This window comes from Mesoplodon bidens (assembly GCF_964165515.1).
Source record: "Mesoplodon bidens genome assembly, chromosome: 12".
In the NCBI taxonomy this organism is placed as follows: Eukaryota; Metazoa; Chordata; class Mammalia; order Artiodactyla; family Ziphiidae; genus Mesoplodon; species Mesoplodon bidens.
Genome location: NC_138168.1, coordinates 32,919,577 through 32,945,966, shown reverse-complemented (window position 1 = coordinate 32,945,966; position 26,390 = coordinate 32,919,577). Strand labels below are relative to the sequence as shown.

General features: G+C 38.0%; 1 protein-coding gene across 1 annotated transcript in view; it reads right to left on the bottom strand.

Annotated features, from left to right (window-relative positions):
- The window catches only part of UFL1 (UFM1 specific ligase 1), a 57,929-nt gene that overhangs the window by 27,074 nt on the left and 4,465 nt on the right, over positions 1 to 26,390 (bottom strand). Inside the window, exons 4-6 of the mRNA XM_081250662.1 lie at positions 12,595 to 12,692; positions 11,955 to 12,069; positions 9,744 to 9,874 (exon numbers count right to left, since the gene is read on the bottom strand). Of these exons, the coding sequence (XP_081106788.1) occupies positions 9,744 to 9,874; positions 11,955 to 12,069; positions 12,595 to 12,692 (344 nt within the window). The remainder of the gene's footprint in view (positions 1 to 9,743; positions 9,875 to 11,954; positions 12,070 to 12,594; positions 12,693 to 26,390) is intronic.

The window sequence follows — 26,390 nt, the reverse complement described above, 5'->3', positions numbered from 1 at the left end:
CCCACATGCCGCGGAGCAACTAGGCCCGTGAGCCACACTACTGAGCCTGCGCGTCTGGAGCCTGTGCTCCGCAACAAGAGAGGCTGCGATAGTGAGAGGCCCGCGCACCGTGATGAAGAGTGGCCCCTGCTTGCCACGACTAGAGAAAGCCCTCGCACAGAAACGAAGACCCAACACAGCAAAAATAAATAAATTAATAAACTCCTACCCCCAACATCTTCTTAAAAAATAAAAAAAAAGACCAAAAGACAACCCTCAGAATGGGAGAAAATATTTGCAAATGAAGCAACTGACAAAGGATTAATCTCCAAAATTTATAAGCAGCTCATGCAGCTCAATAGCAAAAACAAAAACAACCCAATCCAAAAATGGGCAGAAGGCCTAAATAGACATTTCTCTAAAGAAGATATACAGAGTGCCAACAAACACATGAAACAATGCTCAACATCATTAATCATTAGAGAAATGCAAATCAAAACTACAATGAGATATCATCTCACACCAGTCAGAATGGCCATCATCAAAAAATCTACAAACAATAAATGCTGGAGAGGGTGTGGAGAAAAGGGAACCCTCTTGCACTGCTGGTGGGAATGTGAATTGGTACAGCCACTATGGAGAACAGTATGGAGGTTCCTTAAAAAACTACAAATAGAACTACCATATGACCCAGCAATCCCACTACTGGGCATATACCCTGAGAAAACCATAATTCAAAAAGAGACATGTACCAAAATGTTCATTTCAGCTCTATTTACAATAGCCCAGAGATGGAAACAACCTAAGTGTCCATCATCGGATGAATGGATAAAGAAGATGTGGCACATATATACAATGGAATATTACTCAGCCATAAAAGAAATGAAATTGAGCTATTTGTAATGAGGTGGATAGACCCAGAGTGTGTCATACAGAGTGAAGTAAGTCAGAAAGAGAAAGACAAATACCGTATGCTAACACATATATATGGAATTTAAGGAAAAAAATGTCATGAAGAACCTAGGGGTAAAACAGGAATAAAGACACAGACCTACTTGAGAATATGGGGAGGGGGAAGGGTAAGGTGTGACAAAGCGAGAGAGAGGCATGGACATATATACACTACCAAACGTGATAGCTAGTGGGAAGCAGCCGCATAGCACAGGGAGATCAGCTCGGTGCTTTGTGACCGCCTGGAGGGGTGGGATAGGGAGGGTGGGAGGGAGGGAGATGCAAGAGGGAAGGGATATGGTAACAGATGTATATGTATAACTGATTCACTTTGTTATAAAGCACAAAGTAATACACCATTGTGAAGCAAAAAAAAAAAAAACAACAAGAGCCTACAACATGCTGTCTACAAAAGATCCACTTTAGGGCAAATGATACACATAGACTGAAAGTGAAGGGATGGAAAAAGATGTATCATGCAAATGGAAGGACAAGAAGGAGGGGGTAGCAATACTCATATCAGAGAAAACAGACTTTGAAACAAAGACCATAAAAAAAGATAAACAAGGGCACTGAATAATGATAAAAGGATCAATACAAGGAGAGGATATTATACTCTAACATATATGCACCCAATATAGGAGCATCTGAATACATAAAAAAAATACTAACAGACATAACGGGAGAAACTGATGGGAATACAATAGTAGGAGACTTTAACACCAGACTCACATCAATGGATAGATCTTCCAGACAGAAGATCAATAATGCAACAGAGATCCTAAATGACACATTAGAATAGTTAGACTTAATTGATATTTTCAGGGCATTACATCCAAAAAAACCCAGAATACACACTGTTTTCAAGTGCACATGGAACATTCTCTAGGACTGACCACGTACAAGGACACAAAACAAGCCTCAACAAATTGAAGAGGATAGAAATTATTTCAAGTATCTTTTCTGACCACAACAGCGTGAAACTAGAAATCAACCACAGAAAAAAAACAAGAAAAAAAAACGATTACATGGAGACTAAACAACATGCTACTAAACAAACAATGGGTCAAGATGAAATCAAAGAGGAAATTTAAAAATACCTTGAGACAACTGACAATGAAAACACAACCATACAAAATCTATGGCATGCAGCAAAAGCAGTCCTTAGAGGAAAGTTCACAGCAATACAGGCCTTCCTCAAAAAATAAGAAAAATCTCAAATAAACTACCTAACCTATCACCTAAAAGAATCAAAAGAAAAAAACAAAATCTAAAGTCAGAAGAAGAAAGGAAATAATGAAGATCAGAGAAGGAATAAATCAGAGATTTAAAAAAATAGAAACAAACAAACCAATCAAAAAGCAGGTAGAAGATCTAAACAGACACTTCTCCAAAGACATACAGATGGCCAATACAGATGAAAAAAATGCTCAACAATGCCAATTATTAGAGAAATGCAAATCAAAATTACCATGAGGTATCACGTGACACCAGTCAGAATGACCATCATCAAAAACACCTACAAACAGTAAATGCTGGAGAGGGTATGGAGAAAAAGGAACCCTCCTACACTGTTGGTGAGAATGTAAATCTGTACAGGCACTATGGAGAACAGTATGGAGGTTCCTTAAAAAAACTAAAACTAGAGCTACCATATGATCCTATAATCCCACTCCTGGGCATATAGCTGGACAAAACTATAATTCGAAAAGATACATGCATCCCAATGTTCATTGCAGCACTATTTACAATACACAAGACATGGAAGCAACCTAAATATCCACTGATAGATGAATGGATAAGGAAGATGTGAAAGATATACATACACACCCACACACACGCAATGGGATATTAGCCATAAGAAAAATGAAATAATGCCATTTGCAGCAACATGGATGGAACTAGAGATTATCATACTAAGTGAAATAAGACAAAAAAGACAAATATCATACGATATTGCTTATATGTGGAATCTAAAAAAAAATGATACAAATAAACTTATTTACAAAACAGAAATAGACCCACAGGCATAGAAAACAAACTTATAGTTACCAAAGGGGAAAGGTAGGAGAGACGGATAAATGAGGAACTTGGAATTAACATATACATACTACTATACATAAAATATCAATAAATAAACAACAAGGACATACTGTATACCACAGGGAACTATACTCAATATTTTTTAATAATCTATAAGGGAAAAGAATCTGAAAAAGAATATATATACACACACACATATACATACATGTAACTGAATCACTTTGCTGTGCACCTGAAACACACCATTGTAAATCTATACTGCAATTAAAAAAAAAGAAATCAATAAAATCAAGAGCTGGTTCTTTCAAAGGGTAAACAAAACCTACAGACCTCTGGCCAGGCTCACCAAGAAGAGAAGAGAGAACTAAATAAACTAAGAAATGAAAGAGGAGAAATAACGACTGATACCACAGAAATACAAAAACCATAAGAGAATACTATGAACAATTATCTGCCATCAAATTGGACAACCCAGAAGAAATGGACAAGTTTCTAGAAACATACAGTCCTCCAAAACTGAATTAAGAAACAAATTAATTTGAACTGATCACTAGAAGTGAAACAGAATCTGTAATAAAAAAAAACTCCCTGCAAACAAAAGTCCAGGATGGGATGGCTGCACTGGGGAATTAATTCTACCAACCATACAAAGAACTTATACCGATCCTTTTCAAACTCTTCCAAAAGACTGAAGAGGAGGGAACATTCCCAAAGACATTCTATGAAGTCACCATCATCCTGATACCAAAACCAAACAAAAATACCACCAAAAAAAGAAAATTACCAGTATCTCTGACAAATATAGATGCAGAAAATCTCAACAAAACATCAGCAAACCGAATCCGACAAAACATAAAAAAGATCATACATCACGACCAAGTGGGATTCATCCCAAGTTCACAAGGATAGTTCAACACAGCAAATCTATCAATGGGATACACCACATAAACAAAAGAACAGACAAAAACCACATGATCATCTCGATAGCTGCAGAAAAAGCATTTGACAAAATTCAACATCCACTCATGATAACAACTCTTACCAAAGTGGGTACAGAGGGAACATATCTCAACATAATAAAAGCTATTTATGACAAACCCACAGCCAACATAATACTCAACGGTGAAAAGCTGAACGCCTTCCCAATGAAATTTACTACAAGGATGCCCACTGTCACCACTTCTGTTCAACACAGTATCAGAAGTCCTAGCCACAGCAATCAGACAATAAAAAGCAATAAAAGGTACACAAATTGGAAGGGAAGAGATAAAATTATCATTATAAGCAGATGACATAATACCATATACAGAAAATCCTAAAGACGCCACACAAAAACTACTAGAACTGATAAATGAATTCAGCAAGGTAGCAGAATACAAGATTAACATACAGAAATCTGTTGTATTTCTTTATACTAATAATGAAATATCAGAAAGGGAAAGTAAAAAAAATTCCCTTTAAAAACTGCATCAAAAAAAGAAATACTTAGGAATAAACCTCATCAAGGAGGTGAAAGACTTATATGCTAAGAACTACAAAACATTAACAAAGGAAACTGAAGATGATTCAAAGAAATGGAAAGATATCTCATGCTTTTGGATTGGAAGAATTAATATTTTTAAAATATTAATACTACCCAAAGCAATCTACAGATTTAATGGAATCCCTATCAAATTACCCATGACATTTTCCACAGAACTAGAACAAATAATCCTAAAATTTATATGGAACTATAAAAGACCCAGAATTGCCAAAGCAATCCTGAGGAAAAAGAACAAAGCAGGAGGCATAACCCTCCTTGACTTCAGACAATACTACAAAGCTATAGTAATCAAAACAGCATGCTATTGGCACAAAAACAGATACATGGATCAATGCAACAGAAAAGAGAGCCCAGGGAATTCCCTGGTGGTCCAATGGCTAGGACTCTGTGCTTTCACTGGCAAGGGCACAGGTTCAATCCTCGGTCAGGGAACTAAGATCCTGCAAGCCACACGGCCAAAAACAACAATAATAGAAAACAAAGAGAGCCCAGAAATAAACCCACATAACCCTATGGTCAATTAATCTTCGACAAAGGAGGCAAGAATATACAATGGGGAAAAAACAGACTCTTCAGCAAGTGGTGCTGGGAAAGCTGGACAGCCACATGTAAATCAATGAAGGTAGAACACTCCCTGACACCATACACAAAAATGAACTCTAAAATGGCTTAAAGACTTAAATGTAAGACATGACACAGTAAAACACCTAGAAGAGAACACTGGCAAACCATTCTCTGACATAAATTGTAGCAATGTTTTCTTAGATCAGCCTCCCAAGGCAACAGAAATAAAAGCAAAAATAACCAAATGGGACCAAATCAAACTGATAAGCTTTGGCACAGCAAAGGAAACCATAAACAAAATGAAAAGACAACCTACGTACTGGGAGAAAATGTCTGCAAACAATGCGACCAACAAGGAGTTATTTCCAAAATATACAGTTTATATAGCTCAATTAAAAAAAAACAAACAAACAACCCAATCAAAAATGGGCAGAAGACCTAAATAGACATTTCTCCAAAGAAGACATAAAGATGGCCAATAGGTACACAAAAAGATGCTCAACATCACTAATCAGAGGAATGCAAATCAAAACTACAATGAGGTATCACCTCACATGGGTCAGAATAGCCATCATCAAAAAGTCTACAAGTAATAAATGCTGGAAAGGGTGTGGAGAAAAGGGAACCCTCCTACACTGTTGGTGGGAATGTAAATTGGTCCAGCCACTGTGGAAAACAGTATGGAGGTTCCTTAAAAAACTAAAAATAGAGCTACCTTTTGATCCAGCAATCTCACTCCTGGGCATAAATCCAGAAAAGACAAAAACTCTAATTTGAAAAGATACACACACCCCCAATGTTCATAGCAGCACTATTAATAATAGCCAAGACATGAAAGCAACCTAAGGGTCCATCAACAGATGAATGGATAAAGAAGATGTGATATATATACACACACACAATAGAATATTACTCAGCCATAAAAAAGAATTAAATGTTGCCATTTGCAGCAACATGGATGGACCTAGAGATTATCATACAAAGTGAAGTCAGAGAAAGACAAATGCCATATGACATCACTTACATATGGAATCTAAACTATTATACAAATGATCTTATTTACAAAACAGAAACAGACTCAGACATAGAAAACAAACTTATGGTTATCAAAGGGGAAAAGGGGTGGGGGAGGGATAAATCAGAAGTTTGGAATTAGCAGATACAAACTATTATATATAAAATGGATAAACAAGAAGGCCCTACTGTATAGCACAGGGAACTATATTCAGTATCCTGTAATAAAGTATAATGGAAAAGAACATAAAGAAAAATATATATACACATATATATGTATAACTGAATTGCTTGCTGAACACCAGAAACCAACACAACACTGTAAATCAACTAAAAAAAAAAAAAAAAAACTGCACCAAATTTTACAACCTTAAGCAGAATTATGCTACTGAAATACCAGGTAATTGATCTGTCTTCCCATTCTGGGATCAATTTACTTTCCCACCAAAATTCCACCTCAAATTTGGTGACTCTTGACTATCTGTCTTGCCCTTTATTGTATGTTAATTTCTTGTTCATTCTATTTTTTCTGTCTGCAAGGCTCTCCTCACCTGGGAAGTCAGTGAATGTTATATGATTCCATTTCTGAAGAAAAATGAGATCATGTACATACTGAAAGGAAACTGAATGCTGTATTCCAGTTAGGGTGTATGACTGGGAGAAATCCACTTTAATTTCTCTCTTTTGCTTATCAGTATTTTCTGTAATGATTATACATTTCTTTTTTTTTGAACAGCTTTAATGAGATATACAAAATTTACATATAAATCTAACCAATTCTAAGTATACAATTCAACAATCTCAATAAATTAATAGAACTGAGCAACCAACACCACAATCCAGTTTTAGAAGGTTTCCATCACCCAAAAAGTTCCTTCCTAGATGTTTGCAGTTAATTTCTATTGCCACCCGTAGACCTAGAGAACCACTGATCTGCTTTCTGCCTCTACAAATGTGCTTTTCTAGAGATTTCTTATAAATGGAATCAGTATGTGGTCTTTTGTGTCCAGCTTCTTTTACTTAGCATGTCTTTGAGGTTCATGCATAATAAAGCACAGATCAGTATTCACTCCTTTTTATTGCTGAATAGCATTCTGGTATACGGATATACCATATTTTGTTGTTTGTATCCATTTATCAGTTGATGGACATCTGGATTATTTCCAGTTTGGGGCTATAATGAATAATGCTGCCATGAAGATTTGTTTCATGCCTTTGCGCAGAGATATGTTTTCATTTCTTTTGGATAGATCTCTGTGAATGCTTTTCTAATAATTATAATTTCTTTTAAGTAAAGGAAACTATTGAAAAAAAAGGTCTAGACTTTTTTCTGACTCCAATTTTTTCATCCCTATTCATTTTAAGCCAATTATACCAGTCCTCTGGTTTAGGTTTAGTCTGTATTTTTATTCTTATGCATATAACTAAAAGACTTTTAAGTTATTCCAACTACTTGATTTTCTCTTGTTGATTATTTAAAATGTTATAAATTTTCCCTTATTAAGAAGTCACAGTGCACCTCATCAGTAACTGGAAAAATCTAAATTGTATGCCACCTGATAGGGTTCAATGACAAGAACATATAATCACTTTTGTGATATTCCTGCCAAAGATGCATAACCTGAATATAAGTATGACAAAGTAGCCGAAAGGAAAGATTGAATATTCTATGAAATAACTGGCCTGTGATCTTTAAGTGTCAAGGTCATGAAAGTAAGGTAAGTGTTCCAGATTGAAAGTGACTAAGGAAACATGACAATTAAATGCACTATGTGATTCTGAACTGGATCCTTTTTGTATAAAGAATACTATTGGAACAACTGGTAAAACATGAATGGGATCCAAGGACTGGATGGCAGTAATGGATCACGGTCAATTTTCTGATTTTGATGTTTGTATTGTAGTTCTATAGGACGTTGCCCTTGTTTGTAGGAAATACAGACTAAAGTGTGATTATGGGACATCATGTCAGCCACTTTCTCTCAAATGGGACAGAATTAAAAAACAAAAAGGTTCTCTAGCAACTTTTCTGTAAGTGTGAGATAAAAAAAGGAAGAAAGAGAGAAAGAAAACTGCTGCATTAGATTGCAAGTTCTCTCTTCTATCCTTTTAGTCTTTTGTTCCACCAGGGCCCTGAATGTATTAGGTGTTCAATGCGTGCTTTTGATTTGTTGAATGACAAAAAGAAATCACCGTGGCTGCCACGAAAAAATGTCCTGAAAGTTATAAGAGTAGAAGAAGGGGGACTTGTTAGAAAGCTCCTGAAACAGTCTAGGTAAAAAACGAACTGAAGTGGTAAGAATGGTGATGTCAGAGAAGTAAAGATTACGTAAATATTTAAAATATGAATTCAAAAGATGTTGTGTTATGGAAAGGGAGGTAAGAGAAAGGATGGCATAAAGGAGGACTCCCAGTTTTCTGGCAAAACCAACCTGATGATGATATTTACTGGTAATGGAAGAATAAATTCAGAAGAGGTGGAAAGTGGGACAGTAGTGAGTTATTCTAAATATGCTGAATTTGAGGCACTTGTAATAAAACACTGCAACAGAGATGCTGTACAGATAGTATGAGTCTGAAACTTAGAAGAAAGGTAAAAGCACCTAGGCAGACAGTACAGGACTGAGAAGAAAAGATGGCCTGAAATAAAACTTTCAAGGCTCGTGAAAGGAGGAAGAGCCAGAAAAGGTACAGCCTAATAAGGTACAGCCAAAAGAGGTAAAAAGAAACCACGAAAGTATAGTGTTAAGGAAAAAAAAAAAAGAGAGCGATAAGAACATTTCAAGAAGGAAGCTGTAATTGGGGTTAAATGGTGCTATAAAGTAAAACAAGGACAGGAAATACCCATTAGATTTAATGATACTGACATCATTGCTATGTAAGTTGTAGAAGCCAGATGGGTGAGTTGAGAAGTGACTGAAGGTAAGAAAACTGAGATAGTAACTGTAGACATCAATTCGAGAAGGTTCACGTTAAGGAAAGGAATAAACAAGATGGTAAAGGGAGTGGAATATGGGGTTGAGAGAGGTTTGTTTTAAAATGGAGAAATCTGGACATTTAAATGCTGGTGGGACCCAAAAACCACTGAGATAAACTAAATGACACAGGAGAAAAGAGAGAATTGAGAATGTAGGTTTTCTTAATTCCACAATGGAGTTTGTTACACAGGCCCCAAACATTAAGTTCAAGTGATTTTGAAAGTAAAATTGTTATTCATTAGAATTCTAGAATGTTATTTAGTAAAAAAAAGTTCTAAAGTCATCCAGCCCCGTCTGCGGCCCAAAGAAGTTAGGTGACTGACTGACTTATCTACTCAAGGTCACAAGGTTACTATGTGATAGGGATATGACCCAAGGATTTCTGACTGCATATTCTTTCCACGATCCCAGGGTGACTTTATATATGATCTGGGTGTTCTGCAGAAGTACATCTGGGGTCATAAGGATGGTGAAGGTAGGCGAGTAAAGGAGATGTGCGTTGGAGAGAGTGTGGCCACGTTCTAGGGCTCTGGAATCCCCATTCCTATTTCACAGAAGCTGCCCTCTGTCTATTTAATAAACTAGGGGCCTGAATGAGATTCTGCTTTAAAAAAAAAAAAAAGCAAACAATAATCAAACAAATGTAAAAATGTAATTTAAAATATGCTTACCGGGTAATAGCACTGAACAACCCACGGATGCGTGCTTTATGTCTAGCTACAAAAGCTTCAGTAAATATTACTCCTCTGTTATCAAGATCAATGTGTCCGTTAATAATTCTACCTAGTCGCTGAGTTAGCGCCTGAGGGTAAAGATGGATGAAAATTCTTATTAATTTGAAAGAACAAAATTACACATTTACATTCGTACAGTCTTACGAGAGTCATGTTGCATGATGATGCTGTATTAATCATATGATTGAATAATTTCAGCAAGCATGAATTAACAAGATATATAAGGTAAAATGAAGACTTAGGATCTAGGAAACTTCGTAATCTTATGGCAGAGACAAGAATCGAATGAATCAAATAGCTGAATGTTAAAAGGCTCAGCTACGTGCTAAAATAAGGCCTATTTCTATGGTAAAATAAAAGAGATTGATTAACCAATTTTCTAGATACAGGCAGTCTGACACACAGACAGCCAAGACATATACATGGGTCTTGGAGAGGATCCTATATGGAGCTCTAACACTAACAGAGAGAAATAAATGTTATTCCAAGATTCTGCGACCTAGGGAAACATAAGACCTGAAAAGTTATCTTCTGTGATGCAAATATTAACAAACTGTGTCCAGAATCTATACTGACAGACAACCTGATTTCTTGGTAATCTCAAGAGAGTATTTTTCTACAGCTACACTATGACTGGGATCAGGTACATATAAAATAAGCCTGGACATATTTGCCTTCCCAGGACAAGTTAAATCTACTCAAGTCAGCTTGGCTGATACTTTTATGGTACAGAAAAATGCTTTCCAAACAACTTCTTAATGAGCTTTTAGAATACTGCCTGTGATACTGAGAAAAATTAAAACTGAAAAATATTAAGAAACTATATATATTTCTAAAATGTATCAGTAGCACAATTTTATAAGAAATCATTTGAATTTGTTCTGATACTTTTATTTAAGTGTCTAAACATTTTTTTTTACCTTCTGTGATTTACATATATTTGCCAATTTTATCTTCTGTGATTTACATACATTTGCTCAGAAGCTTAGGCTCCTGAAATGCTTTGTAAAACAGATATGTGCCCTAAATGGTATTTTAGATGCAATTAGGAGAAATCACTCAGCTAAAATGAGTGAGTAAATCTGTTGTATTATAAATTAATCTCATGCAATTATGGTTTGGTAAGTATACCTAAAAAGGGATTTGGCTTTTCCCTTATTTGTTGCAGTAAATACAAAACAAAACCATCATTTGAGTACTTCCACTGTGCCAGCCATTTCAGTAGATATATCATGAATATAACCTCACTGAGATCTATGAAAGAGACAATTATTTCCATTTTCAGATATGTAACTGGAAGCACAAAAGACATGAAATAATTTTCCTGACACTGAATCACTAAGCAGTGGCATAGACAGAATTCAAATCAAGGTCTGTTTAACTCCAAAGCCTGTGCACTTTCCATGGTACCAAATGGACTTCTATAATTCTAAAATGTCAAACCATTTTAAGAAAAAAGAAACAACAAACAGGGAACTAGCCTCTATTTTCAGGTAGCATTGTTATTACACTATAAATCAAAATATCTGATTTGAGTATTGACACAAGTACCAAAAATTAAGAGAATATAAGTGATTCCTTGGTTTTTCTTCCTGTCACACTGACAGTTTAGAGGAGGAAAAAAGGTGACATCAAAAGATGTTGGTACTACTTACATTTTGGGCAAGAAAATTCTTTGTTGGGAAGGGATGTTCTGTGCACTGCAGGATGTTTAGCATCAGCCTTGACCTTTACCACACAAGATGCCAGTAGCACCCCTTCTAAATTATAGTCTTCATCAGTTATTTCTTAAAATATAACTAGGCAATCAGAACTGATGATACTGGTTAAAGTTTCTGTACAGTTGTTATCAGAACATTAAATAAGCCTATATGCTTATGGTAAACCTGCTACTGCATCAAAGCAGGCCTAGAACTTAAGTCTACTTAAGTTTAGGGTGTCTCTGGGTTCAGGAAGATTACAATCACTTCTAAACAATCTCATCAGAGCCATCAATGTTTAAGTATTCCCTAAATATATCGCTAGAACATCAGTAGTCAAATACTTGCAAAAAATCAATTAATGGTAAGAAGGTATAGTTTCTTCCCTCCCATTAAAATTCTTTTATTTATCTGAAAAGACATATTATAGTATTAAGAAAAAAAATACCTGTGTCAGAAAGTTTCCGGGAAGATCATAGGTTTTACACAGTTCGGATATGGTTACCTGACCACTTTCCTGTAATTTATCATTTACCTCTTCTGCTAACCGATCCAAATAGTTCCTAATAGTTAAAAAAAAAAAAGGAAAAACCCAATTAGGAATAATAATTTTCCTCTATCTATTATGTTTAATTCCTGTTGCAATAAGGTATCCCCCAAAAGTAATGAATATGTTTAGGTAAACACCATTCATTACTCATATTCTGAAAATTTTCTTATCAATGTAACTAAACGTAAGGTTAATCAAATAATAAATGCTGAAATTGTTTTCAACAATTAAAATTCTGCAATCATTTTCATTAATATTTTTGGAACAATTCTGCTTTCAGAGTTAAACTCATACAGGAAAGATGATAAAAATTATGTTTTGTGTTGCTTTAAAACAATAGAAAAAAATTAAAGTTTATATTATTTCCAAGTACTCCAAACAATTAAGCACTTACTTTTTAAGTACAATAATCCTTACAATGAAAATCAGCACTAAAAGAGTTCTAAACAAAATGCTGAAGTGGCCACAACTGTTCTAAATTTAAGTATAAATTTACTTACAAAAAAAACAAAAAAGTGTTCTTAAATATCGTACATACTCATCTATCAGTTGTCCCAACACTAGCTGAACATGTTTTTCTGATTTAACAATGTCACCAATTCTATTTTCAATATGAGTCAGATCCACATTAATCGCCTGGAAAATAAGTACAAATTCTATTAGTGATAAGTTCATACTGTTTAAGTTTGAAATTACATATTTAGAACTTTAAAAAAAAACTTACTTTAAAAAAATTATCCTTAGGTGAATTTTAAATTGATATGAAATATTATAAAAAGTCTCAAATAAAAAATTAGAGGCTTGTTGCTTATTTACTTTCATTTCTGAACAAATACATTTTCACTTGCTAAGAAAGTTCGTAATAAGAAGTTACACCATTTCAGGGGTCTTTTCTCCTCCAGAGTCCCTCCTGTAGTCTGGGGAGTCTGGTGGGGCACAACAGGCAAGTCCCAACTCGCCAGAGATCACACAGTCAGTTGGTGAGTCTGCGACCCAAACCGCCCATTGCCTCGGAGGAGTCGCCAGACCGCCGCCCCACAGGCAGCCACTTGGCCCAAGGATCAACCCAGCCCTGGCTCTCTCGCTCAGGAGAGGCTCTGCAGGCCAGAATTCAGGGGATCAAACTGGCCCATGCATCTCAGCCCCTGCTGTGGTTCTCAGGCTTGCTAAGACGTCAGCCAAACCTGCTGTTGGCTTCGTGAACAAGGCTTCTCGGCAGATCCTGGCTGGTGGTTCTGAGGCAGGAGGTAGATGTAGATGGGCCCCTGGGCTGAACAGCTAGAGTTTGTCAGGCAGAGTAAATTGGAGCTCTGTGTTCCCTAGACACTTCAAGGACAAAGCTAATGGCAGGAGCTGAGCTCTGACAGATTAAAGAGATAAGATGACCACATCTATCACTCCTGAGGTCAAGGAGACCTCTCTGACTGCACATGTGCAGAAAGACTCCTCGGGGGTCAAAAAGGGAGGCGTGCTACCCCATAATAGGTGCTGTCAATGTCCCATAGGCTGCTGCGCTGGAATCCATCTTGGCAAAAAGATGCACACGTATGTGGAGAAGCGCGCTGGGTCTGGTCAGAGGTTGGAAATGAAGCAAGATGACTGGCCAGAGAAAAACACCTGGAAAAACTGCCTCCATATAAGTGATTTAAATCACCTCTCTGGTGTGCTCCTCATTAGGGAGGATGCCTGCACTCTTCTCTGGGTGTGTATTTTTGCTTTGCTCTAAATAAACTGGTTCTTTGTTCTCTTTGCACATACTGTGCTTCCAATAAATCTTGTGCCTGCTTTACAATGTCTTTTTGTGGAATTCTTTCTCCCAAGAAGACAAGGACCAAGGTCCTCTCACCTGCCGACGTCATCTGCTGCCATGACTTGGATTGCTTCCAAGGTAACTTGCAGGTCTTTCTCAACTATGGCTAGAGACCTCTGCTTGAACTATCTTCCTTACCTTCTCCTTTGGCCTGCACCTTTCTTTCCTCCTTTTCTTGCACATAGGGTCTGTTTTTCACTACATATTTTCACACCCTCCTGGGAGAAGATCTTTTGCTTTTTATTTCTAAACTGCCAATGCTGTCTTTGTCAGGCTGAGTGCACAGGCTCCCTGAGGTCTTATCTTTGTTACAAAAAACACCAGGGCATATGACTTTGGAAAATAATTATGTTTCCCAACTCCAATTCTTCCAAGAGTTCCTCCTTTTACCTCTCGGACCCCCCCACCCCTCAAGCTTTGGCAGCCCTTACACAGCTATGGACAGCCTATTGGGCTGGCCAATTCCCAGCAGATAATGTCATAAATTTTACAAATGCTCAATCCCAAGGAGTACATCCCAGTAGGAAATCTTGTTATAGGACATAGGGGAGATCTGATGTCTATAAAGCTTAAGGGAAAACCGGCAACCGCTCTGCACTGGTTCAAATGTCCACCCCAGGTAAGAAGGGAGGGCACCCTGCGCAAGGAACCAAAGCTGACCAGAGATGTCTGGTTAGAAATCAGTGGGGGAGTAGAGGATGCTCCGAAGCCCATCAGCATTAAGATCGAAAGACATTCAGAGGACACTCTGAATCTCCTCCAGGTGCCTCCTAGTAATGTTTCCAGGATGCTGGACTTCATTTCCAGGAGCACTGTTCTCGGTTGCAGGTTATTCAACATGGGAGGATCTCCTTCTAAACCAAAAAAAACACCCCTCAGAAACGCTCTCAAGGCACTAAGTTCTTTTCGTTCTTTCTGTCCACTTTTAGTCATAAACACTATGGAAGGTATCCCTGGGACCACAATGTATCAGCCAGTCTGCCTCTGTCATTAGGGCCAATTTGAGCACTCTTTGGTCTAAATTCTAGCTATGAAACTATGAATATAGAAAAAGATGATTTTTTTTGACACTGTATGGCCACACTACTCTTTAGACTCCAGAAAAAACTGGTTACGATAAAACCCTTTTGAAATTGCAAAACTGGTTCTTTCTGCATATGCAATTAGAGAAAGCTAGCTTGTTAAAATACTTTTTTTCAGAATTCTGACCCTGAGAGAACAAAAATATGCCTAGGAGAAAGACTGAAGTTGACTCTTATCATGTACCTTGAGAGACAAACACAGTCCACTTTGCCTGAGACTTCAGCCTTGGGTTAATTAGTAGAACTTCAAGCCAAGGGGAAAAAAAAGCAAAGAGGCATTTTAAACCTCAAGCAGAAACTGTGAGATCTCTGTCTGTCTGGATTTATGTATATCTCACTATGTGTCTCTGTCTGCGGATAATATTGCTGAGGCTAATTCGTAAATGAACTCTATATAATTGGCTGAAAGAAAAGTAAGTGCTTATAATCAAACAATTCTATATACAAGAGAAACTAAGCTAAACAAATTTCAGGTTCACATGATCTGGGAAATATTCAGTATTGAATTGATATCTGATATTAAAGTTAGTTTAAGTTTATTAATACAGACATGTCTCTAGAGTCATCAATATTAAGTATAATACCTTTGTTGTACCTAGGTTTACTGAAAGTCATTAAGTTCACACTGTATCTGTTACATTTGTCAACAAGAGAATTAACTTGGTATGGGATAAAAGCTTTTGAGTAAACACTGTGGGAATAATTATGTTTTAGTTTTTCCAGATTTTTGGTACCTTGAAACTTTAGTTTTGCTAAATCAAGTCAAATGATAAAAAGTCATTAAACGTCTAAATCATTTTTAAGATAAAATACTGGAATATTGATCGCTGAATGAATCTAAATTCGCCTACTTTTGTCTTCTTGCAAGAGGGAAACTAAAGATGTTTGGGTTTATCAGACACATGCCTTGTATTACATTGAGAAAAGAAATTGTGCTTTGGGAAAATGCATGTTTTTAGAGGTTACAGAATATATTAAGTTTGCTAATCAGGAAACACCAATACGACAAACAGTTCACAATTGCTTTCTTCTTGGTTTTCACTAGAGGTTAAGGTTTTTAAGGGTTAACAAGTATAATATGTAATTAAAGCTACTAAAATGATAAGGGAAGCATTTCAATGTGTGAAGCAAGTAGAATATATGTTGTCGGTGATAGAAGATACAAAGACTGGAATTTAGTTTTCTCTCTCTGTTAAGAGAACAAAGTTTTCTTGGAATGCTGCTTTTGATAACACACTGTGTGAATTTCTGTCTTTAGGTGATTTGTATTTGCTTTTGAAATCTTTTGTTACTTTGGTTGAGTAAATAAGTATTATTTCACAATGATCTATGATTCTATTTGACTGTTTTAAAACTTTTTGATTTTTTTTTTGATATTTTTTAACAAACTTCCCAAGTGTCAAATTCTAATTAAAGTTCTTCTGACCTCCAGCTAACTTCAAGGCACTTCAGAGGGCCCCTGAAGCATCTCAGAAAAATATTACACTAACTGAGATTATTTGACAGATTAAATTACAGGAGAAATATTGTCAAATAAAAGGTAACAATGACAGAATCTGTAAAGATCATGATACATGTAGATAAAGTTCACTCTGCTTCTACAAAGACACAAAGACACAAAGTCTGACTGTCAGACTCTGCCATCCTGATGTCCTTGTAACATGGCAATGGTCTATTCCTAAATCAGGGAACTTAAAATGGGTAAACAATAGCTGTAAATTAAACAGTCAGGGCTATGGGAAATCCAAGATGGCCACTTGGCTTTTCTCAGCTCCCTGGCAAACTCCATTTTTACTTGATGGGTTAAAGCCTTCCCTGGCTGCAGGGCTGATGCCCTCACAATGAAAAGAAAATGGTTAAAAAATGTGTTTTCCACTTGGGGTATACCTTCTTCAACCTCCAGTGATCGAGGCACCCACTTCACTAGACAAATCATATAAGCCTTAACACAAACTTCTTGAAATTATCACTGTAACTATCATCCTCAATCATTAGGCAAGGTCAACAAAACTAATGGAAAAAGTGGACTCAAACAGAACAAAAATTAATTACATGGGATTAAATGAACTGGTAAATATGATTAATTTTTATGACTTTGACATATTACCAACTTCTAATCTTTGTTTTTCAGATACAGAAAAGCCCTTCTCCTCAAGCTACTTATGGCTTACAACAATTTGGTAATTTACACCTGAGGATAAAATTAAAACATTTTTCTCTTTGCCTGGTCCCTCCAGAAACTGGAGACCCTTGGGTTATGAAGAGCCTTATCAGGTAAATAAAAAAGCCTGCCTCCTGACATGTACAGTAATCTCAAAATACTTTAGGGACCTCTAGAAGACAGAAATCCACCTAAGCAAAATCTGATGGCAGGCCTTTGGCATGGCTTTCTTGGCCTTGAGAGGCCTTTTGGGAATTTAGTCTGAGACTCCTTCTGAGGAGTTAAACCAGAGTCAGTATGGAGGAGCCTATGTGGTCAATGGACCAAACTTATTTTGAAAACAAATTGGTCTTGGCTGTATTTGGTGGAAATGAGGGCAATTTTAGAAAAAGGATTATGTTTCACTAAATATTAAATTCTAGTTTTGTTAATTAAGGCCTGTGTCTACTAAGACTCACTTCCCAGATAGTTCCTTGCTGTTAACATTATATTTTTACAAAATTTAATTTTTTTTTTTTTTTTTTTTTTTTTTGTGGTACACGGGCCTCTCACTGTTGTGGCCTCTCCCGTTGCAGAGCACAGGCTCCAGACGCGCAGGCTCAGCGGCCATGGCTCACGGGCCCAGCCGCTCCGCGGCATGTGGGATCTTCCCAGACCGGGGCACGAACCCGTGTCCCCTGCATCGGCAGGTGGACTCTCAACCACTGCGCCACCAGGGAAGCCCTAATTAAATTATTAAAGGGACAATCTAAGTTTCTTTCTGAAGCCTAACTTCATAATCAACCTTTGGATAAAGATCACATACTCCATGATCTACAACCTGGAGATTAACACCAGGCTATGATCATTTAAGTTTAAAGGAACAATTAGACTATACTAACGATAACCAGCCTAGTAACATTAGGAAATTAGGCTGAATGTCTTATGGACAATTCCAATGTAAATAATTTCCCTTAAAGATACAAAGTGGTACAAAACAGACTAAGACAGACAACTTGGGGATATACTAGGCTGCACCTAATGTAAGTTCTTGACTTAAACCCTTACTTCTGACCTTACTAATACTGCTAGCTATATTATTTTTTATTGCCTATTTTACAAAATTGTTATTTCTTACATTACCAAATATGTGACTGATCTCTGATAAAATGATGATATACAGTCTCATAAGAAATCAATGACTGTTAACAGTGTAACTCTAGATATGGGAGGAAGCAACAAGAGGGAATATTTTCCTATATCATAAGAGATTAGTAAGACAGGTGGTCCAGAGACTTTTGGCTACTGATAACAAGGCCTGGTCCAGTAATAAATAGCACAGTGAGTGGCCTGTCAGCAAAATCTTCACCAGACCTGGGAATAAACATTCCTAGCGCCATGGTACAAAATGGTCATAAAATGCCGCCCAAACCACGTTCAAATTTATGATTATAAAGCGCCCTGCCAACTGGAAACTGGCACTCGCCATCTACCTCTACAAGGATTAAATCATGAGCTGCTTCAGCTGCTGACCTTCAACATCCCATGAAAAGAGTTCGGGATGGAAATCAGAAATGAGGCACTCTGTGCTCTGGGAAAAAGTGACAGAACAGGCCTTCTGACAGTTAGATTTCAGGTAAGGATTTTTTTGATCCCAAATTCTTGCCTCTTCTCATACCTAGAAAAACACTAAAATCATTAATGGTGACATCTGCTTTGGCTATTAAGGGAAAAATTACAATTAAAAGTCAAAATGAAGGAGCTGTAGTTCAGCCATCCAAGGTAATACTAGGTAACACTATGGGCGTGATTTCAGAAAAGACTTTGTATTGCTGAGAACTTAAGTTTTGTGAGCTGTGTCAAACTTGACGCCACCAGCCGTTCTCAGGACAATACCAGCTGACAGCTGGTAGCTACAACCTTACGTTTTCAAGGTCTCCTTTTGTAACTACTACATTTTTAAATAATAAAATTGCTTTAGATCATACATTAACAGAAAGAAGGGACATGTGTAGTGATCAATAGCTCCTGTTATTTATGTGTTAATACCACATCAAAGGTTAAAACCTACTTAGATAAAACTAGACAACTGGCTACGTGGCTACAAGTCTCCCCAAAGCACCAGGTCCATATTGGATCTCAGGCTTATTCTCCTGGAAAAAAAAAATGAGATCTGTTTTGTCTATTAATGTTCAGGTTGTCAATTCTCCAACTGCTTCTAACTGGGGCTGTAACACCTACAACAATCACACTGGGTTAATAGAAAAGGACATCAAAAATATATGACCAGGCCAAATGGTTCCATCCTTTGGACAGGATAAGCCAAGTACTGACTCTATCTGGACCCATATCAAAACTGTTACCAAATGTAACCTGGTTCTTACTCCTGCTTGGGCCTCTGGTTACAATAATTCTTTTACTGATCTTTGGCCCTTGCCTTCGTTTAATCTACTTGTTCAGTTTGTTCTCTCCAGGATGCAACAGTTTCCCAGACAAGATGATGGTGATCCAGAGATTCCAGCCATTCCTTGAAACGGATCTTGGCAGAATAATAACAGAAGTCACCCTGGGGCACCTTAATGAGACCTGGTGAGGGCTCCATGACCCCAAGTAGGTAGGATCTATGGGCCCCTTGCCAGCCTGAAGAATCTATAGAGGAAAGATTGTTGCTGTTCATCCTCCCAATAAAGATTTCTTGGGGTTCACATCTCTCGGGGGGATTTGAGGTAGAAGGTAGACAGGCCCCTGGGCTGAACAGCTAGAGTTTGTCAGGCAGAGTAATTGGAGGTTTGTATGCCCTAGACACTTCAACGACAAAGTTAATGGCAGGAGCTGAGCTCTGCTGAAGTAATTAGATAAGATGACTGCATCTATCACTCCTGAGGTCAAGGAAACCTCCCTGACTGCACATGTGCAGAAAGACTCCTTGGGGGTCACAAAGGAAGGGGTGCTGCCCCATAAAAGGTGCTGTCAATCTTCCATAGGCCTCTGTGCTGGAATCCACCTTGGCAAAAAGATGCACATGCATATCAGGAAGGGCCCTGGGTCTGGTCAGAGGTGGGAAACGAAGTAAGATGACTGGCCAAAGGAAAACAAAGGCCTGGACAAACTGCCTCCATATAAGTGATTTAAATCCCCTCTCTGGTGTGTTCCTCATCAGGGAGAACATCCACACTCTTCTCTGTGTGTGTATTTCTGCTTTGCTCTAAATAAATTGCTTCTTCGTTCTCTTTGTACATACTGTGCTTCCGATAAACTCTGTGCCTGCTTTACGGTGGAATTCTTTCTCCAAAAAAGACGAGGACCAAGGTCCTCTAACCTAACGACATCAGTTCTGCTCATTTTTGGAAAGTAGGGAAACAAGGCGGTGGAGCTGAAGGATGTGAGCTCACCTCCTCTCAAGAAAACACCAAAATCACAACTAACTGCTGAACGACTATCAACAAAAAAGACTGGAACCTATCAAAAAGGATATTCCAAATCCAAAGACAAAGAAGGAGCCACAAGGAGATGACAGGAGGGGTCCTTTCTCAATATAATCAAACCCCGTACCCGCCAGGTGGATAATCCACAAACTGGATCCTCTACAGAGTTACAGAGTTTCTCCCACAGAAGTGAGAGTTCTGATCCCCACGTCAGGCTCCCCAGCCTAGGGGTCTGGCATCAGGAGGAAGAGCCCCCAGAGCATTTGGCTTTGAAGGCCAGTGGGCTTGAGTGCAGGAGCTCCAGAGGACTAGGGGAAATAGAGACTCCACGCTTGGAGGGCACACACAAGGTTTCATATGCACTAGGACCTAGAGCAAAGCAGTGACTCCACAGTAGCCTGGGCCAGACCTACCTGAGGGTCCTGGAGGGTCTCCTAGGAAGGTGGGGGTCTGCTGTGGCACACTGCGGGGGCAAGGACACTGGTGGCAGAGGCCCCAGGGAATACTCGGCATGAGCTCTTTTGGAGGTCGCCATTTTGGCACCAAGATCTGGCCCCACCCAACAGCCTGCAGGCTCCAGTGTTGGGACACCTCAGGCCAAACAACCAACAGGGTGGGACCAGGCCCCATTCATCAACAGAAAGGCTACCTAACGTTGTCTTGAGCCCACAACCACCTCTAGACACACCCCTTGACATGGTCCTGTCCACCAGAGGGGCAGGACCCAGCTCTGCCCTGTCCACCAGGGGGCAGGCACCAGTCCCTCCCACCAGGAAGACTGCACAAGCCCCTGAACCAACCTCACCCACCAGGAAGCAAACACCAGAAGCAAGAGAACTACAATCCTGAAGGCTGTGGAATGGAAACCTCAAACACAGAAAGTTAACTAAAATGACATGGCAGAGAAATATGTTCCAGATAAAGGAATAAGATAAAGCCCCAGAAGGACAACTAAGTGGAGTGGAAATGGGCAATCTGCCTAAAAAAGAATTCAGAATAATGATAGCAAAGATGATCCAAGATCTCGGAAAAAGAATGAAGGCACAGACTGGGGAGATACAAGAAATGTTAAACAAGAGCTAGAAGATTTAAAGAACAAACAGAGATGAACAATACAATAACTGTGATGAAAAATACACTAGAAGGAATCAACAGCAGAATAAATGAGGCAGAAGAAGACATAAATGAGCTGGAAGATAGATTGGTGGAAATCACTGCTGTGGAACAGAATAAAGAAAAAAGAATGAAAAGAAATGAGGACAACCTAAGACACCTCTGGGACATTAAATGTGCCAACATTCACATCATAGGGGTCCCAGAAGGAGGAGAGAGAGAGAAAGGGCATGAGAAAATATCTGAAGCGGTAACAGCCAAAAACTCCCCTAACACGAGAAAGGAAACACTCACTCAAGACCAGGAAGCGCAGAGTCCCTTACAGGATAAACCCAAGGAGGAACAAGCCAAGACACATACTGATCAGACTGACAAAAATTAAAGACAAAGAGAAAATATTAAAAGAAACAAGGAAAAAGAAACAAATAACATACAAGGGAATCCCTGTAAGAAAATCAGCTGATTTTTCAGCAGAAACTATGCAAGCCAGAAGGGAGTACTACGATATATTTAAAGTGATGAAAGGGATAAATCCTACAAGCAGTAATACTCTACCCAGCGAGGCTCTCATTCAGATTCGATGGAGAAATCAAGCTTTACAGACAAGCAAAAGCTAAGCGAATTCACCAGACCAACTTTGCAACCAATGCTAAAGGAACTTCTCTAGGTGGAAAGAGAAATCCAGAACTAGAAACAAGAGAACTACAAATGGAAAAGTTCACCAGCAAAGGCAAACATACATTAAAGGTAGGAAATCATCCACACACAGATATAATATCAAAACCAGCAATCTTGAGAAAAAGAGAGTAAAAATGCAGGACATTGGAAATGCATTTGAAATTAAAACACCAGCAACTTAAAACAATCTTGTATATATACACACTGTTGTATCAAAACCTCATGGTAACCGCAAACCAAAAATCTATGATACACACTCAAAAAAGAGAAAGCAATCCAAATACAACACTAAAGATAGTCATCAAATCACAAGAGAACAAAAGAGGAAGGGAAGAAAAAAGACCTACAAAAGCAAACCCAAAACAATTAACAAAATGGCAATAAGAACATACGTATCAATAATTACCTTAAATGTGAATGGATTAAATGATCCAACCAAAAGATTGGCTGAATGAATACAAAAACAAGACCCATATATATGCTGTCTACAAGAGACCCACTGCAGAGCTACGGACACATAGAGACTGAAAGTGAGGGGATGGAAAAATGTATGCCATGCAAATGGAAATCAAAAGAGAGCTTGAGTAGCAATACTCATATCAGACAAAATAGACTTTAAAATAAAGACTGTTATAAGAGACACAGAAGGACACTACATAATGATCACAGGATTAATCTACAAAGAAGACACAACAACTATAAATATATATGCACACAACACAAGAGCACCTCAACATAAAAGGCAAATGCTAACAGACATAAAAGGAGAAATCAACAGTAACACAATAAAAGTGGGGGACTTTAACACCCCACTTACATAAATGGACAGATTACCCAGACAGAAAATCAATAAGGAAACACAGGCCTTAAATGACACATTAGAGCTGATGGGCTTAATTGATATCTATAGGACATTCTATCCAAAAGCAGCAGATTACACTTTCTTCTCAAGTGCACACAGAACATTCTCCAGGATAGATCACATCATGGGCCACAAATCAAGCCTCAGTAAATTGAAGAAAACCAAAATCATATCACGCATCTTTTCCAACCACAATGCTATGAGATTAGAAATCAATTACAGGAAAAAACCTATAATAAACAAAAACACATAGAGGCTAAACAATATGTTACTAAACAACCAATGGATCACTGAAGAAATAAAAGAGGAAATCAAAAAATACCTAGAGACAAATGAAAATGAAAACACAACAATCCAAAACCTATGGGACACTGCAAGGGCAGTTATAAGAGGGAAGTTTATAGCAATACAATCTTACCTCAGGAAACAAGAAAAATCTCAAACAACCTAACCTTACACCTAAAGCAACTAAAAAAGAAGGACAAACAAAACCTAAAGTTAGTAGAAGGAAAGAAATCATAAAGATCAAAGCAGAAATAAATGAAATAGAAACAAAGAAAGCAGTAGCAAAGATCAATAAAACTAAAAGCTGGTTCTTTGAGAAGACAGACAAAATTGATAAACCTTTAGCCAGCCTCATCAAGAAAAAAAAAGAGAAGGCTCAAATCAATAAAATTAGAAATGAAAAAGGAGAAGTTACAACAGACATCACAGAAATACGAAGGATCATGAGAGACTACTACAAGCAACTATATGTCAATAAAATGGACAACCTAGAAGAAATGGACAAATTTTTAGAAAGGTACAACCTTTCAAGACTGAACCAGGAAGAAACAGAAAATATGAACAGACCATTCACAAGTACCGACGTTGAAACTGTGATTTAAAAACTTCCAACAAACAATTCCAGGACCAGATGGCTTCACAGGCAAATTCTATCAAACATTTAGAGAAGAGTCAACACCTATCCTTTTGAAACTCTTCCAAAATGTTGCAGAGGAAGGAACACTCCCAAACTCATTCTGTGAGGCCACGTTCACCCTGATACCAAAACCAGACAAAGATATCACAAAAAAAGAAAATTACAGGTCAATATCACTGATGAACATAGACACAAAAATCCTCAACAAAATACTAGCAAACGAATCCAACAATACATTAGAAGAAACACAGGCCTTAAATGACACCACAATCAAGTGGGATTTATCCCAAGCATGCAAGAATTTTTCAATATGCGCAAATCAATCAGTGTGACACACATCACAAAACTGAAGAATAAAAACCATATGATAGGGCTTCCCTGGTGGCGCAGTGGTTGAGAATCTGCCTGCCAATGCAGGGGACACAGGTTCGAGCCCTGGTCTGGGAAGATCCCACATGCCGTGGAGCAACTAGGCCCGTGAGCCACAATTACTGAGCCTGCGCGTCTGGAGCCTGTGCTCCGCAACAAGAGAGGCCGCGATGGTGAGAGGCCCGCGCACCGCGATGAAGAGTGGACCCCGCTTGCCACAACTAGAGAAAGCCCTCGCACAGAAACGAAGACCCAACACAGCCATAAATAAATAAATAAATAAAAATTAAAAAAAAAAAACACCATATGATAAACTCAATAGATGCAGAAAAAGCTTTTGACAAAATTCAACACCAATTTATGATAAAAATTCTCCAGAAAATTGGGCATAGAGGGAACACACCTCAACATAATAAAGGCCATATATGACAAACCTATAGCTAGCATCATACTCAATGGGGAAAAGCTGAAAGCATTTCCTCTGAAATCAGAAACAAGATAAGGATGTCCACTCTCACCACTTTTATTCAACATAGTTTTGGAAGTCCTAGCCATGGCAATCAGAGAAAAAAAAGAAATAAAAGGAATCCAAATTGGAAAGTAAAACTGTCATTGTTTGAGGATGAAATGACACTACACACAGAAAATCCTAAAGATGCTACCAGATAAGTAAAGCTCATCAAGGAAATTGGTAAAGTTGCAGGATACAAAATTAACATACAGAAATCTCTTGCTTTTCTATACACTGACAAGGAAAGATCAGAATGAGAAATTAAGGGTACAATCCCATTTACCATTGCATCAAAAAGAATAAAATACCTAGGAATAAACCTACCTAAGGAGGCAAAAGACCCGTACTCTGAAAACTGTAAGATACTGATGAAAGAAATCAAAGATGACACAAACAGATGGAAAGATATATCATGCTCTTGGATTGGAAGAATCAGTATTGTCAAAATGACTATACTACCCAAGGCAATTTACAAATTCAATGCAATTCCTATCAAATTACCAATGGCATTTTTCACAAAACTAGAACAAAAAGTTTTACAATTTGTATGGAAATACAGAAGACTCCGAATAGCCAAAGCAATCCAGAGAAAGAAAAACAGAGCTGGAGGAATCAGGCTCCTTGACTTCAGACTATACTACAGGTTACAGTCATCAAAACAAAAAAAGCTTCCCTGGTGGCGCAGTGGTTGAGAGTCCGCCTGCTGATGCAGGGGACACGGGTTCGTGCCCCGGTCTGGGAGGATCCCACATGCCGCGGAGCAGCTGGGCCCGTGTGCCATGGCCGCTGAGCCTGCGTGTCCGGAGCCTGTGCTCCACAATGGGAGAGGCCACAACAGTGAGAGGCTCACGTACCACACACAAAAAAACAAAAAACAAACAACAACAACAACAACAAAAAAAAACAGTATGGCACTGGCACAAAAAAACAGAAATATAGATCAACAGAATAGGACAGAAAGCCCAGAAATAAACCCACACACTTATGGTTAATTCATCTATGACGAAGGAGGCAAGAATATACAATGGAGAAAAGACTGTCTCTTCAGTAAGTGGTGCTAGGAAAACTGGACAGCTACATGTAAAAGAACGAAATTAGAACACTCTCTAACATCATACAAAAAAATGAACACAAAATGGATTAAAGACCTCAATGTAAGACTGGATACTATAAAACTCTTAGAGGAAAACATAAGCAGAACACTCTTTGATGTAAATCGCAGCAATATTTTTTTAACATCTTTATTGGAGTATAATTGCTTTACAATGTTGTGTTAGTTTCTGCTGTATAACAAAGTGAATCAGCTATACATATACATATATCCCCATATCCCCTCCCTCTTGCGTCTTTCTCCCAGCAATATCTTTATGGATCTACCTCCTAGAGTAATGAAAATAAAAACAAAAATAAAATATGGCACCT